Here is a 13,626-nt window from a genome sequence, read left to right on the forward strand (position 1 = left end):
TGGGGGTCGGGACCCCTGGAGGGGTCACGAGGGGGTGTCAGAGGGGTCACCAAAGACCACAAGAAAACACAGTATTTTCTGTTGGTCATGGAGGTTCTGTGTGGAAAGTTTGTCCCAATTCAATCGTTGGCAGGGTTCAGAATGCTCTTTGATTTTAGGTGAACCAGCAACCACAACTCCCAAACGTCAAGGTCTATTTTCCCCAAACTCCACTAGTGTTTACATTTGGGCATATTGGGAATTCGTGCCAAGTTTGGTCCAGATCCATCATTGTTTGAGTCCACAGTGCTCTCTGGATGTAGGTGAACTACAACTCCAAAACTCAAGGTCAATGCCCACCAAACCCTTCCAGTATTTTCTCTTGGTCATGGGAGTTCTGTGTGCCAAGTTTGATTCAATTCCATCATTGGTGGAGTTCAGAATACTCTTTGATTGTAGGTTAACTATAAATCCCAGCAACTACAACTCCCACAGGACAAAATCAATACCCTCCAATCCCACCAGTATTTAAATTTGGGTGTTTTGGGTCTTTGTGCCAAATTTGGTCCAGTGTATGAAAATACATTCTGCATATCAGATATTTACATAACTATTCATAACAGCAGCAAAATGACAGTTATGAAGTAGCAATGAAACTAATTTTATGGTTGGGGGTCACCATAACATGAGGAAGCGTATTAAGGGGTCGTGGCATTAGGAAGGTTGAGAACCACTGGGCTAAACTAAAGCAGAACACAGGAAGCTTCCTGTGTTGCATTAGCAACCATAGGGAAAAGCCGGGTAGCTAACACTCCCCCCCCCCCCACCTCAATGGGATGGAGTTAAGTGTATGTCTAACTTGACCATGGTGGTCCATGCCTTAGTTACCTCTAGACTGGACTACTGTAATGCACTCTATGTGGGTCTACCCTTGAAGACAGCCCAGTTAACTGTAAGTGTAACTTGACCATGATGGTCCATGCCTTAGTTACCTCTAGACTGGACTACTGTAATGCACTCTATGTGGGGCTACCCTTGAAGACAGCCCAGAAACTACAACTTGTACAACGTTCGGCAGCCAGATTAATAACTGGGGCTAGTTATAGGGAGCGCTCGACTCCCATGTTTAAGGAGCTCCACTGGCTGCCGTTTATTTTCCGGTCCCAATTCAAGGTACAGGTTATCACCTACAAAGCCCTAAACAGTTTGGGACCCACCTACCTTCGTGACCGCATCTCTGTCCACATACCAACCCGGGCCCTTTGATCTTCAGGGAAGGTCCTCTTTTCACCCCTACCAGTCTCACAAGCTCATCCTGTGGGCACAAGGTAGAGAGCCTTCTCCTCTGTGGCTCCCCGACTTTGGAACTCATTACCTGGAGAGATCAGGAAAGCCCCTTCACTAGAAACATTCAAAAAGAACCTTAAAACCTGGCTCTTCCACTGCGCCTTTGGTGAGTAGGTGCACAACATGACATCATTGCACCCCTCAAGGTTTTTTTTGCTACTGGAGTTCGCGCCCTCCAAATGGGAAGTTTAGTTTCACACTCTGTGTGTTTCCCTGCAAATGTCCTGCTCCTATTTTATCTCATTACAGTCTTATAATTGTTTTATCCTGTATATGTGCCCCCCCCCATTGTTATCGTTATTGTGATTGTGCTTATTGGAATGTTATTTTATGACTGCGTTTATGGGGTTTTTTTTTCTTTCTCTCCTTTTTATGTAATTTTGATGATGATGTTGTTGTTTGTTGTTTATGCTTTGATTTTATTGCTGTAATATGTTGTCCGGGCTTGGCCCCATGTAAGCCACTCTGAGTCCCCACTGGGGAGATGTTGGCGGGGTATAAATAAAGATTATTATTATTATTATTATTATTATTATTATTATTATTATCATCATCATCATTATTTGTACCCCGCTAGCATCTCCCGAAGGACTCGATGCGGCTTACAAAGGCTTATAAATAAAATATTATTATTATTATTATTAAGTCAGGTGATGCAGGTCATAGGGCGATGGGTTCCCATGCTCCATGCTGGGCACTGCTGGATTTGCCACAATGTGAGAAGGTTGCTTACAACAGATCGTCTAATAAACTGAAGGGACTTGCCTATTCATAAGCTATAATTATCCTCTTAGTGTACCACCTTTCAGGATTGTTTATGCATAGCAGCAGACTCAATCCTACAACCTATTCCTAATCATTAGAACAGCACTAGAGAAGCCCCACCTATGTGTATAGATGCCCCTGTGTTGCCTTAACGTGAAATATCCATGTTATGAATGTCAGGAAAGGGTGAATTCAATAGCAAGATTAGGATGCCTTTAATGTGTTTGCAGTGTCCAAAGACGATGGTGGGGTTTATAGTTTTGTCTTACAAAGAAGATACACCTACAGTTTCACTTTGGGATAAGCCCTGAGCCGGCAGGACACAGGTTCAAATCCGGGGAGAGGCAGATGAGCTCCCTCTATCAGCTCCAGCTCGTCATGCGGGGACATGAGAGAAGCCTCCCACAAGGATGATAAAACATCAAATCATCCTGGCGTCCCCTGGGCAACGTCCTTGCAGACGGCCAATTCTCTCACAACAGGAGTGACTTGCAGTTTCTCAGGTCGCTCCTGACACGACCAAAAAAAACTTTGAGATAGAACCAAGGAAGTTACTTTTTAAAACTACAATTCTCAGAATCTCCTAGCAGGGTCATTCCCTCACAACTGGCAGCGATGCACATTGACAAGCGCATATCCTCTAAATGTATCTCTCCCTATGACCCATCTAGGAGTTTAAGATCATCTGAGAAGACCTTGCTCTTGGTCCCACCTTCTTCGCAGGCGTGACTGGCGGGGACGAGAGACAGGGCCTTCTCAGTGGTGGCCCCTCGGCTGTGGAACTCTTTCCCTAGGGATATTAGATCAGCCCCTTTCTTCCTGACCTTCCACAGAAAATTAAAAACATGTTTTTTTGAACAAGCCTTTGGGAACCTAGTGCAATAGATAAACAGGGAACTATTTATTTATTTATTTATTTATTTATTTATTTACATCACTTATATCCCGCCCATATCAGCCCGCAGGCGACTCAGGGCGGTCTACATATCGGCACAATTCGATGCCATCAATACAATACAACAGCAAAAACAATTAAGTGCATTTAGACAAAAAAAGAGCTATATTCTCTCATTCCAATCCTCATCCGTTTCATCATCTTGGCCGTTCCTGGGTCATTCTCCATCTCAAGCTTGACTATCTATTCCGGGGTTCCGAAGGCTTGCTCGAAGAGCCAGGTTTTTATTTTCTTCCGAAAAGTCAGGAGGGAGGGGGCTGATCTAATATCCCTAGGCAGGGAGTTCCATAGCCGAGGGGCCACCACAGAAAAGGCGTGCTTGCGAAGCAGACGGGATCGAGAGCAGGGCCTCCTCAGATGATCTTAACTTCCTGGAGGGTTCGTAGGAAGAGATGCGTTCGGATAGGTAGGCTGGGCCGGAACCGTTTAGGGCTTTATAGGCTATGTGAAATTGAAAACTGGAACAGCTTTTTATGACGAGACCAATAGTGAAGGTAGTGGTTTTATATGTTTTTAAAGGTTTTAATGTATATATTTTATAATTCTGTTTTAAATGTTTATTGTAATTTTACATCGTTTTAATGGCGTTGAATTGCTGCCTATGTTGTAAAGGTGCCTTGAGTCACCTTTGGTTCGAGAAAGGCGGGGTAGAAATATTGTAAATAAATATGTCTTTGATGGTTTGTCAAACAGAACACGTTTCTTCTATATGTTTTTCATGCTATATGAAAAACTATAGTATATGAGAAAGAGAAGTCTGAAAAACTAAATGCAACTAGTAGGCCCTATACGTAACCCTTTGCTATGTAGGATTAATCATATGTGTAGGCATGTATTTATTTATTTATTTACAGCATTTATTTTCCGCCCTTCTAACCCTGCAGGGGACTCAGGGCGGATTACAGTGTACACATATATGGCAAACATTCAATGCCAATTTTGACATACAACATATACAGACATACACAGAGGCTATTTAACTTTCTGGCCACCAGGGAAGCTGTCGCTTTCATCGTCCATCTGCGACACTGATGAAGCACTTCCGCATTCCCCGCATGCTTTTTTGCTGGAGTGCTTTGCTGGAGTCTTTTTTATGGCCTCATAAATTAGTTAATTTAGCCTCCCCACACTTTTAAGGTGGTACCTAATTTTCCTACTTGACAGATGCAACTGCCTTTTGGGTTGCAAAGGTCAACAACAGGCTACACTATTGGTTGGAAACCCACTCCAACCCGGGCTGGCTTTGAAGTCATGACCTTTTGGTCAGACTGATCTTAATGCACCTGACACTCAGCCAGCTGCACCACAATCCCAGTATATCATATCATTGGCTCACAGGATTAATAGTAACCACAGGTTCTTGTGGGTTTTTTCGGGCTATAGGGCCATGTTCTAGAGGCATTTCTCCTGACGTTTCACCTGCATCTATGGCAAGCATCCTCAGAGGTAGTGAGGTCTGTTGGAAATAGGACAATGGGTTTTTATATCTGTGGAATGGCTGGGGTGGGGCAAAGAGCTCTTCCCTGCTAGAGGTAGGTGTGAATGTTTCAGCTGACCACCTTCATTAGCATTTGAAGGCCTGCCTGAGCCTGGGAAAACCTTTTGTTGAGAGGTGTTAAGATGTGCCTGGTTGTTTCCTCTCTGCTGTTTTGCTGTTGTAATTTTAGAGTTTTTTAATACTGGTAGCCAGATTTTGTTCATTTTCATGGTCTGAGGATGCTTGCCATAGATGCAGGCGAAACGTCAGGAGAACATGGCCCTATAGCCCGAAAAAACCCACAAAAACCTAGTGATTCCAGCCATGAAAGCCTTCGACAATACATAGTAACCACAGGGTTTTTAGAAGTGGCTATTTTTAAAAAGATACAGAAGCAAGAAGCGTTCCTATGCCTTCAAATCACAGTCCTCCTGATCCAAACTGGGGCATTGTAGATGCTATGGACTATTTTAGAATTTCACGTAAGAGCCATCTGATCTGAGACCTCTTGTGCTTTCATCTCCTTATCTAGATCTTAACTTTTTTCACTTCTTAGATGCATTTTTGTGAGATTGCATCAGAAGCATGATGGGTTTCAGTTTATGTGAATCATTTTTTCTCCCTTCTGCTCTTTTACCATTACAGTGCCAGAAAAATTTGAAGTATTAGTTGAAGCACCAAAACTAATCCACACCGCAGATCAAGAAGTTCAGGTCAAAGTACGAGGCAGGTTTGTAAAATAATTTTTTAATTGTGAGCAGAGAGTAGGTGGGCATCAATGCTGTATTTTATCCCCCACCCAAGCCTCATTTCTGGTGAAATGAGTGCTTCTGAAGCCGAGCATGACCCCCCCTCCCCCCAACAAGGGATGGTGACTTATAGTTCTGCAAAGGACAAAGGTACCAGACTGCACAATAGGGGTTAAGTCTTGGTCAATTTGTCAAGGCCTTAACAACAATGAGGACCCCATGAAACTTTGGGAATAGCTAGACCTTGTGGTCTCTGCCTCTCTCAGGAGCTGTAGTTCTCCAAGGACGGGGAGCAAAGCTTGCTTCCAGAGACACCAGGTCCATTTGGGCCACTCAAGAACTCCTGCCAGGACCTTTGTGCAACACCCTTGCGTTTTAGCCATCCCCTATGGACACTCTTTCTCCCCACATGGACAAACCTTATGAAATCTTGCCTTTTATGAACTTTAGATATATGAAATGTGTTTTCTGATTTCTTTGTGTGGCAGAAGCCTTTCCCCTTTTCCTCTGCCCTTTGTTTCCCCTATATACATGAAGAAACTCCACCAAAGGGACTACAAAGCCCCAAACATTCCAGGAATTTTTTTTATCCACAACTTCCTTTTGCATGAGCAATAGCCTGGGCAGCTGGTGGCCCTCGGAGGAATTGCCCAGCCCTCAGCTTGCCCCTTTGGCAAAAATCTTAATCATATTTCCTCCTGAAGAACAAAAGGTCCTCGAAAAAACCTTTTGCCTTCGCTCTGATTATTCATTCCACTCAAAGCACAATAGATCAGGCTGGCCTTTGTCTCGCTGGCCGCATGGCATGGCACTTCCTTTCCCAGATTCCTTTGTGCTCCCTCATCCTGCCTCCATCTCTCGCCACCAGGTGGCAGAGGTCTCCCCATTGGTTCCTACGGACCACTGGAGCCCATCGCCCAATCATGGCAGGGAACAACAGGGAAGCCGGGGCAGGGAGTTTGAGCTCTGCAAATTTGAATTTACTATAAATATGACTGCATTGGTGTAATCTCCTCATGCTTAGCTTTGCGAATGATTGCAGCTTTGCATCCGGTTTCAGCTGAATCGCATTAAACTTCGATGGCTTTTCTTCAACTGGTGAGACTTTTCATTGGGAAATTAGGGAAAAATATGGGATGCTTCTCTGTCTCGCCAGGGAAAAAAGAACTCTTTGAGGAGTCTAACTGGTCTCTGCCTCCTGGCAAAGACCCCTAAATTTTAGCTCTAGAACACTTCTACACTGTATAGTTAAGTCAGTTTGGCACGACTTCCACTGCTATGGTTTGTTGAGACAAGCACTATCTGACAGAGAAGGCTAAAGACTTTGGGTGTATCTGCACTGTAAAATTAATGGCTTGACACCACTTTAACTGCCATGGCTTTATTTATTTATCATAGCAGGAGCAAACCAAACAGTTGTATTGCATGTTTTAATAAACAAACAAACAAAACACAAAATTTGCAAGCTTGGTAGTTGATTAAATGTCCTTTGACCAGTAGCTGGCCACTTGGAGTGCCTCTGATGTTACTATAAGAAGGCATTGTGCATGTGGCAGGGCTCAGGTTGCATCACAGCAGATGGTCTGTAGTTTGCTCTTCTACTGCCATGGCTGAATGCTATGGAATTATGGGATGTGCAGATTGTTGGGACACCAATACTAATTGGAAGAGAAGGCTGTTAAACTACAACTCCTGTGATTCTAGAGTAGCATTGAGCCATGGCAGTTAAAGGGGTATCAAACTGCCTTAATTCTACAGCAGGAATCAGCATCCCAAGGACCAATGACTTATGTCAAAGTAAACTTTGCTCTGCCTTGATTTATTTTCCCCATAAGATCTTAGGATTCTTTCCTAAGATATCATAAGATCTTAGGATTTTTTCCTAAGATCTTATCCAGAAAGGGTATTTTCCCATGATGGCAGTTTGTGGACTTAAAGTTTTGTCCCCTTCTCTCATTTAATTTACATATCACCTGATGAAAAGCAGCAGTCGTTTTCATCTCCCGAGAAGATAATTATCTGAGAAAAGGATGTTCAGTTACAGGTTGCATATCCCTTAACCAAAATACTTCAGACCAGAAGTGTTTGGGGTTTCAGGTTTTTTTTCTTCAGATTTTGGAACACCTGTTTCTACATATACATAGATTATCAGATATCTTTGAGATGGGACCAAATTTAAAAATTAATTTATATTTCATGTTTCAGACACCTGGAATATTGTGTCCAATTCTGGGCACCACAATTCAAGAGAGATATTGAGAGCTGGAATGTGTCCAGAGGAGGGAGACTAAAATGATCAAGGGTCTGGAGAACAAGCCCTATGAGGAGCGGCTTAAGGAGCTGGTCATGTTTAGCTTGAAGAAGAGAAGGCTGAGAGGGGATATGATGGCCATGTATAAATATGTGAGAGGAAGCCACAGGGAGGAGGGAGCAAGCTTGTTTTCTGCTTCTTTGGAGACTAGGACATGGAACAATGGCTTCAAACTACAAGAGAGGAGATTCTGAACATGAGGAAGAACTTCCGGACTGTGAGAGCCGTTCAGCAGTGGAACTCTCTGTCCGGAGTGTGGTGGAGGCTCCTTCTTTGGAAGCTTTTAAACAGAGACTGGATGGCCATCTGTCAGGGGTGATTTGAATGCAACATTCCTGCTTCTTGGCGGGGGGTTGGACTGGATGGCCCATGAGGTCTCTTCCAACTCTTTGATTCTATGATTCTATGAGAAGTGTTTGGGGTTTCAGGGTTTTGTTTTTTTTTTTTTCAGATTTTGGAACACCTGTTTCTACATATACATAGATTATCAGATATCTTTGAGATGGGACCAAATTTAAAAATTAATGTATGTTTCATATGCATCTTATATAGAACCTTAAAATCACAGAGTTGGAAGAGACCTCATGGGCCATCCAGTCCAACCCCCTGCCAAGAAGCAGGAATATTGCATTCAAAGCACCCCCAACAGATGGCCATCCAGCCTCTGTTTAAAAGCTTCCAAAGAAGGAGCCTCCACCACACTCCGGGGCAGAGAGTTCCACTGCTGAACGGCTCTCACAGTCAGGAAGTTCTTCCTCATGTTCAGATGGAATCTCCTTTCTTGCAGTATGAAGCCATTGCTCCGCGTCCTAATCTCCAGGGAAGCAGAAAACAAGCTTGCTCCCTCCTCCCTGTGACTTCCTCTCACATATTTATACATGGCTATCATATCTCATCTCAATAGTTTGAAGGAATTTAATACAATATTTTTAATAGCTGTGTCAATTGAAACAATCAGATGGCCAATATGTCACATTTCAGACATCCTGGTTTTCTGAATTTGGGAATCCACCTTCTCTGTGGTGGCCCCCCGGCTGTGGAACTCCCTCCCCAGGGATATTAGATCAGCCCCCTCCCTCCTGACTTTCCGAAAAAGAGTAAAAACTTGGCTCTTTGAGCAAGCATTCGGAACCCCGGAGTAAACAGACAAACTAGAGTTGGAAATTGACCCAGGAACGGCCAAGACAATGTAACGGATGAAGATTTGAACAGAGGACATAGTTTCTTTTGAAATTGTTATTATGCACTGTCATTTATGTTTAATTGCACTTAATGTTTTTGCTTTATTAATGTATGTATTTTGTTTCGGCATCGAATTGTGCCGACTGTGTATACCGCCCTGAGTCGCCTTCGGGCTGAAATGGGCGGGATAGAAATAATGTAGCCTTATATGTCAAAAACTCTTATGCTCCAGAAGAAATGCATGACAGCAATCCGGGAAACCAGCTTGAAATCATCTGGATAAGAATCAAGGGAACTGGGACTCAAAAAGATGTCGTTGTAGGCGTCTACTACAGACCTCCAAGCCAGGAGGAAAAACTTGATGAAGTCTTCTGACAACAGTTGACCAAAGAGGCACAGAGAAGAGATGTAGTAGTCATGGGCGATTTCAACTATCCCGATATTTGCTGGAAAACAAACTCGGCCAAGAGTACAAAGTCCAACAAATTCCTTGCTTGCCTTGCAGACAATTTCATGGTCCAGAAGGTAGAAGAGGCAACAAGGGGATTGGCTACTCTTGATCTCATCCTAACAAATGCGGAGGACCTGATTGATGCGGTTGAAGTGGTAGGATCCTTAGGGGCAAGAGACCATGTGCTCCTGCAATTTGAGGTACAAAGGAAGGCCAAAACTAAGACAAGTCAAACCCGCATTTTGGACTTTAGGAGAGCTGATTTCCAAAAAATGAAGGAAACGCTGAGCAGCATTCCGTGGACACAGATACTAAAAGACAAGGGAGTTATGGATGGATGGGAGTTTCTCAAGAGTGAAATACTCAAGGCGCAGTTGCAAACCGTGCCAACAAAAAGAAAAAATAGGACAAGTGCAAAGAAGCCAGAATGGATGTCCAAAGAACTTCTAACTGTGCTGAGGCACAAAAGAGACATGCACAAGAACTGGAAAAAGGGAGAAATCACCAAAGAAGAATTCAAACAAACACCTGTAGGGAAAAGGTCCGCAAGGCTAAAGCACAAAACGAGCTCAGGCTTGCCAGGGACATTAAAAACAATAAAAAGGGATTCTTTTCTTATGTCAGTAGAAAAAGGAAAAACAAGGAGGTGATAGGGCCTCTTCGAGGAGAAGATGGAGCAAGGCTGACAGGGGATAGGGAAAAGGCAGAACTACTTAATACCTTCTTTGCCTCGGTCTTCTCACAAAAAGAAAGTCATCTTCAACCTCAGCAAGACGGAGTGGATGAGGGATTTGAGGACATCCAACTCCAAATTGGGAAACAAGTTGTACAGGAATACCTGGCTGCTCTAAATGAGTTCAAGTCCCCAGGGCCAGATCAACTACACCCAACAGTATTGAAGGAACTAGCGGAAGTCATTTCGGATTCTATGATTCTATGATTCTATGAATGTAAATAAATAAATAAATAAATAATCCCAGGTAAAGGATGCTCAACCTGTATGAGTATCTCACTATTGATCTTTCTATATTAAGTAATCTATATATATAAATTTGTTAGGGGCATCCAACGAGGAAACAAAACTCAAAAAACCCCCAACGAAACTTAACCAAAATTCCCATGCCCATAACACAACCCACAAGGTACAAACATATCTACTCAAAATGAAAAACAACACAACAACACACTCACAAAACGGCAAAACAACAAAACTCAAAAATCCCCCAATGAAACTTAACCAAAATCCCCGTGCCCATAACACAACCCACAAGGTACAAACATATCTACTCAAAATGAAAAACAACACAACAACACACTCACAAAACGGCAAAACAACAAAACTCAAAAATCCCCCAACTAAACTTAACTAAAATCCCCGTGCCCATAACACAACCCACAAGGTACAAACATATCTACTCAAAATGAAAAACAACACAGCAACACACTCACAAAACGGCAAAACAACAAAACTCAAAAAAACCCTAACGAAACTTAACCAAAATTCCCATGCCCATAACACAACCCACAAGGTACAAACATATCTACTCAAAATGAAAAACAACACAACAACACACTCACAAAACGGCAAAACAACTGAGCATGCGCATTGGCGCCCAGCCGCAAGTTCCCTGGCGCGCGCACATGGCCTTCTGGCCAACGTTCCCTCTGCGGAAACCATGCCCACTCCAAGCCCCACCGCGCCGCTTCCCGCACACACACCCCTCCTGCCGCACACGCAACCCCACGCTCCATCACTCCCCCCGCCGCCGCATACACACACGCAACCCCACTCCCCCTGCCGCCACACACACACACGCAACCCCACGCTCCATCACTCCCCTCACCGCCGCACAAACACGCAACCCCACTCCCCCCGCCGCCGCACACACACACGCAACCCCACTCCCCCCGCCGCCGCACACACACACGCAACCCCACGCTCCATCACTCCCCTGCCCCAATCTTACCTCCTTTTACTTCACGCCACCTCCAAACCCCGCCCCTTCCCGCCCTGTCAAAATCTAGGAAAGACAGGAAGGAAGGAAAGAAGGAAGAAAGAGAAAGGGAGGTAAAGAAAAAGGGTGAAGGAAGGAAAGTTAGAGGAAGAAGAAAAGGAAAGAAAAGGAAAGATGGAAGGAAAGAAAAGAGAGACAGCAGAAGAGAAAGAAAAGGGGGGAAGGAAGGAAAGAGATAGAGAAAGAATAGGAGAAGGAAAGATGGGAAAGATGGGAAGGAAGGAAGGAAGGAAGGAAGGAAGGAAGGAAGGAAGGAAGGAAGGAAGGAAGGAGGGAGGGAGGGAGGGAGGGAGGGAAAGAAGGAGAGAAAGAGGGAAGATTGGCCACAGCAACACGTGGCGGGTAAAGGTTGTTATTTCTATTATTATTATGATGATGCTATTGTTCCTCTGAGACCCTTTTAGGGGGAATGGGAGAGGTGTCAGGTCCCAGAGGCAATGCATTGCATTATTGTTATTGTTATGATGGTGGTGAAATAAAAGGAAATAAAAAGTGAAAGAAGGAAGCAAACAGGGAGGGAAGAAAGGCAAAGGAAGAAAGGGGGAGGGAATGAAGGAAAGAGAAAAGGATGAAACCAAGTAGTGAAAGAAGGAAAGAAAGAAAGAGGTAGAGAAGGAAGAAAGGAGAGAAAGGGGGAGGAAAAGGGGGAAGGAATAGGTAGGGACCTCTCTTTCATAATAGTCCAGATATCTACCTCAACTTTGATAAGTTTTACTATAGGCCACAGCAACGCGTGGCAGGGCACAGCTAGTATAATATAAAAAGGCCACTATAATTTGCATGGTCACTTTCCATACATTTGATGACAAGGTAAGTGCATTTAATTGGAAGTGCCTTTGTGGGAAAAGCTGTTGATAGTGTGCCCTCGCTTCAGAAATTACGATATACCTTGCACTTTCCTGCTTCTTGGTGGAGCAAATGAGTTGCTTGTTGTTAAAAGGAACATCTCTGGCTTATTCTTGCCAAAGGAGAATATTATATGTCAAAACATTCACTCAGGTACAAAGCAAATCTGATATATTTCTTACCTCTTCACTTAGAATTGGTGAGGAGAAGCTTTTTCTAGAAAGATTGTTTACATTTGCGTCTATAGATTTTCCTACTAGAACAATAGATGTTTCACTTTAGTATGTCTCTCAGTTCTGTTTTTAGTTAGTGATGGTGTCCACCCCACTGTTTTTGTTTCTGTACAACTTGGCATGAATGGCACCAGTTTAAAATGAACCATTGTTCTGTTATCTGGTTCTATCTTTGAATATAGGTATACATATGGAAAGCCTGTGCAGGGAAAAGTGCATCTGAAATTGACCCGGGACATATCGTTTTATTTTTTTGAAGAAATGCTAAGTGGAAAGTTAAATGCAGTTGAGCAGCATTATACAGGCCAGGTAAGCTAAGGAATCCCAGGTGACCTAGATTCTTAGAAGGAATTCATACTGTTCAGAAATGCCCAATTACTGGAAATTTGATCAGTTGTTCTTGCCTTTCAATCTTACAAAGGCACAATATGGTGGGTGGCTAAAAGGAAAGGTGAAAACCATCATGCCACATTGATCTATGGAGTGAGATGGGGATCCACTAATAATCCCAGGTGACCGAGATTCCTAGAAGGAATTCATACTGTTCAGAAATGCCCAATTACTGGAAATTTGATCAGTTTATGATGATGATGATGATGATAATAATAATAATAGTAATACTTTATTTGTACCCCGCTACCATCTCCCCAAGGGACTCGGTGCAGCTTAGATGAGGCCAAGCCCACAGTACATCAATAAACAAAGCAATAACAAAACATCAAAACAATACAATTAATATAAGTCACATAACAAAAATAAACAATAAATCAACAGTAACACACAAGCATTTAAAAGCAATGGCCGGGCCAAATGTAATAGATTAAAATTGAAAATAATGCTGGGCATGAATAAGACAGGATATAACTGGGATAGAATTTTCAAAGAGAGGTGAAGGAACGCAGTCAGTCCTAAATCAAAAGTAAAGTGCATTTTGAGGTCATACTGCTGAGAGTTTTCCTTATTCTGGGAAGGCACACTGGAACAACCATGTTTTCAGGCTCCTCCTAAAGACTGCCAGAGTTGGGGCATGTCTGATATCTTTGGGAAGTGAATTCCAGAGTCGGGGGACCACCACCGAGAAGGCCCTCTCCCTTGTCCCAACCAATTGCGCCTGCGAAGGAGGTGGGAGCACGAGCAGGGCCTCTCCAGATGATCGAAGAGATCATGTGGGTTCGTACACAGAAATGCGGTCACGCAGGTAGGCGGGTCCCAAACCGTTCAGGGCTTTGTAGGTTAGAACCTGCACCATGATTTGGGACCAGAAAATGAACGGCAGCCAGGGAGCTCCTTAAACAGGAGAGTTGACCGCTCTCTGT

At 43.5% G+C, this 13,626-nt stretch overlaps 1 protein-coding gene across 1 annotated transcript in view; it reads left to right on the forward strand.

Annotated features, from left to right (window-relative positions):
* The window catches only part of A2ML1 (alpha-2-macroglobulin like 1), a 105,581-nt gene that overhangs the window by 18,847 nt on the left and 73,108 nt on the right, over positions 1–13,626 (forward strand). Inside the window, exons 8-9 of the mRNA XM_067464079.1 lie at positions 5,169–5,253; positions 12,493–12,619. Coding sequence (XP_067320180.1) covers positions 5,169–5,253; positions 12,493–12,619 — 212 coding nt within the window. The remainder of the gene's footprint in view (positions 1–5,168; positions 5,254–12,492; positions 12,620–13,626) is intronic.

The sequence above is a fragment of the Anolis sagrei genome, chromosome 2, assembly GCF_037176765.1.
Source record: "Anolis sagrei isolate rAnoSag1 chromosome 2, rAnoSag1.mat, whole genome shotgun sequence".
Lineage (NCBI taxonomy): Eukaryota > Metazoa > Chordata > Lepidosauria > Squamata > Dactyloidae > Anolis > Anolis sagrei.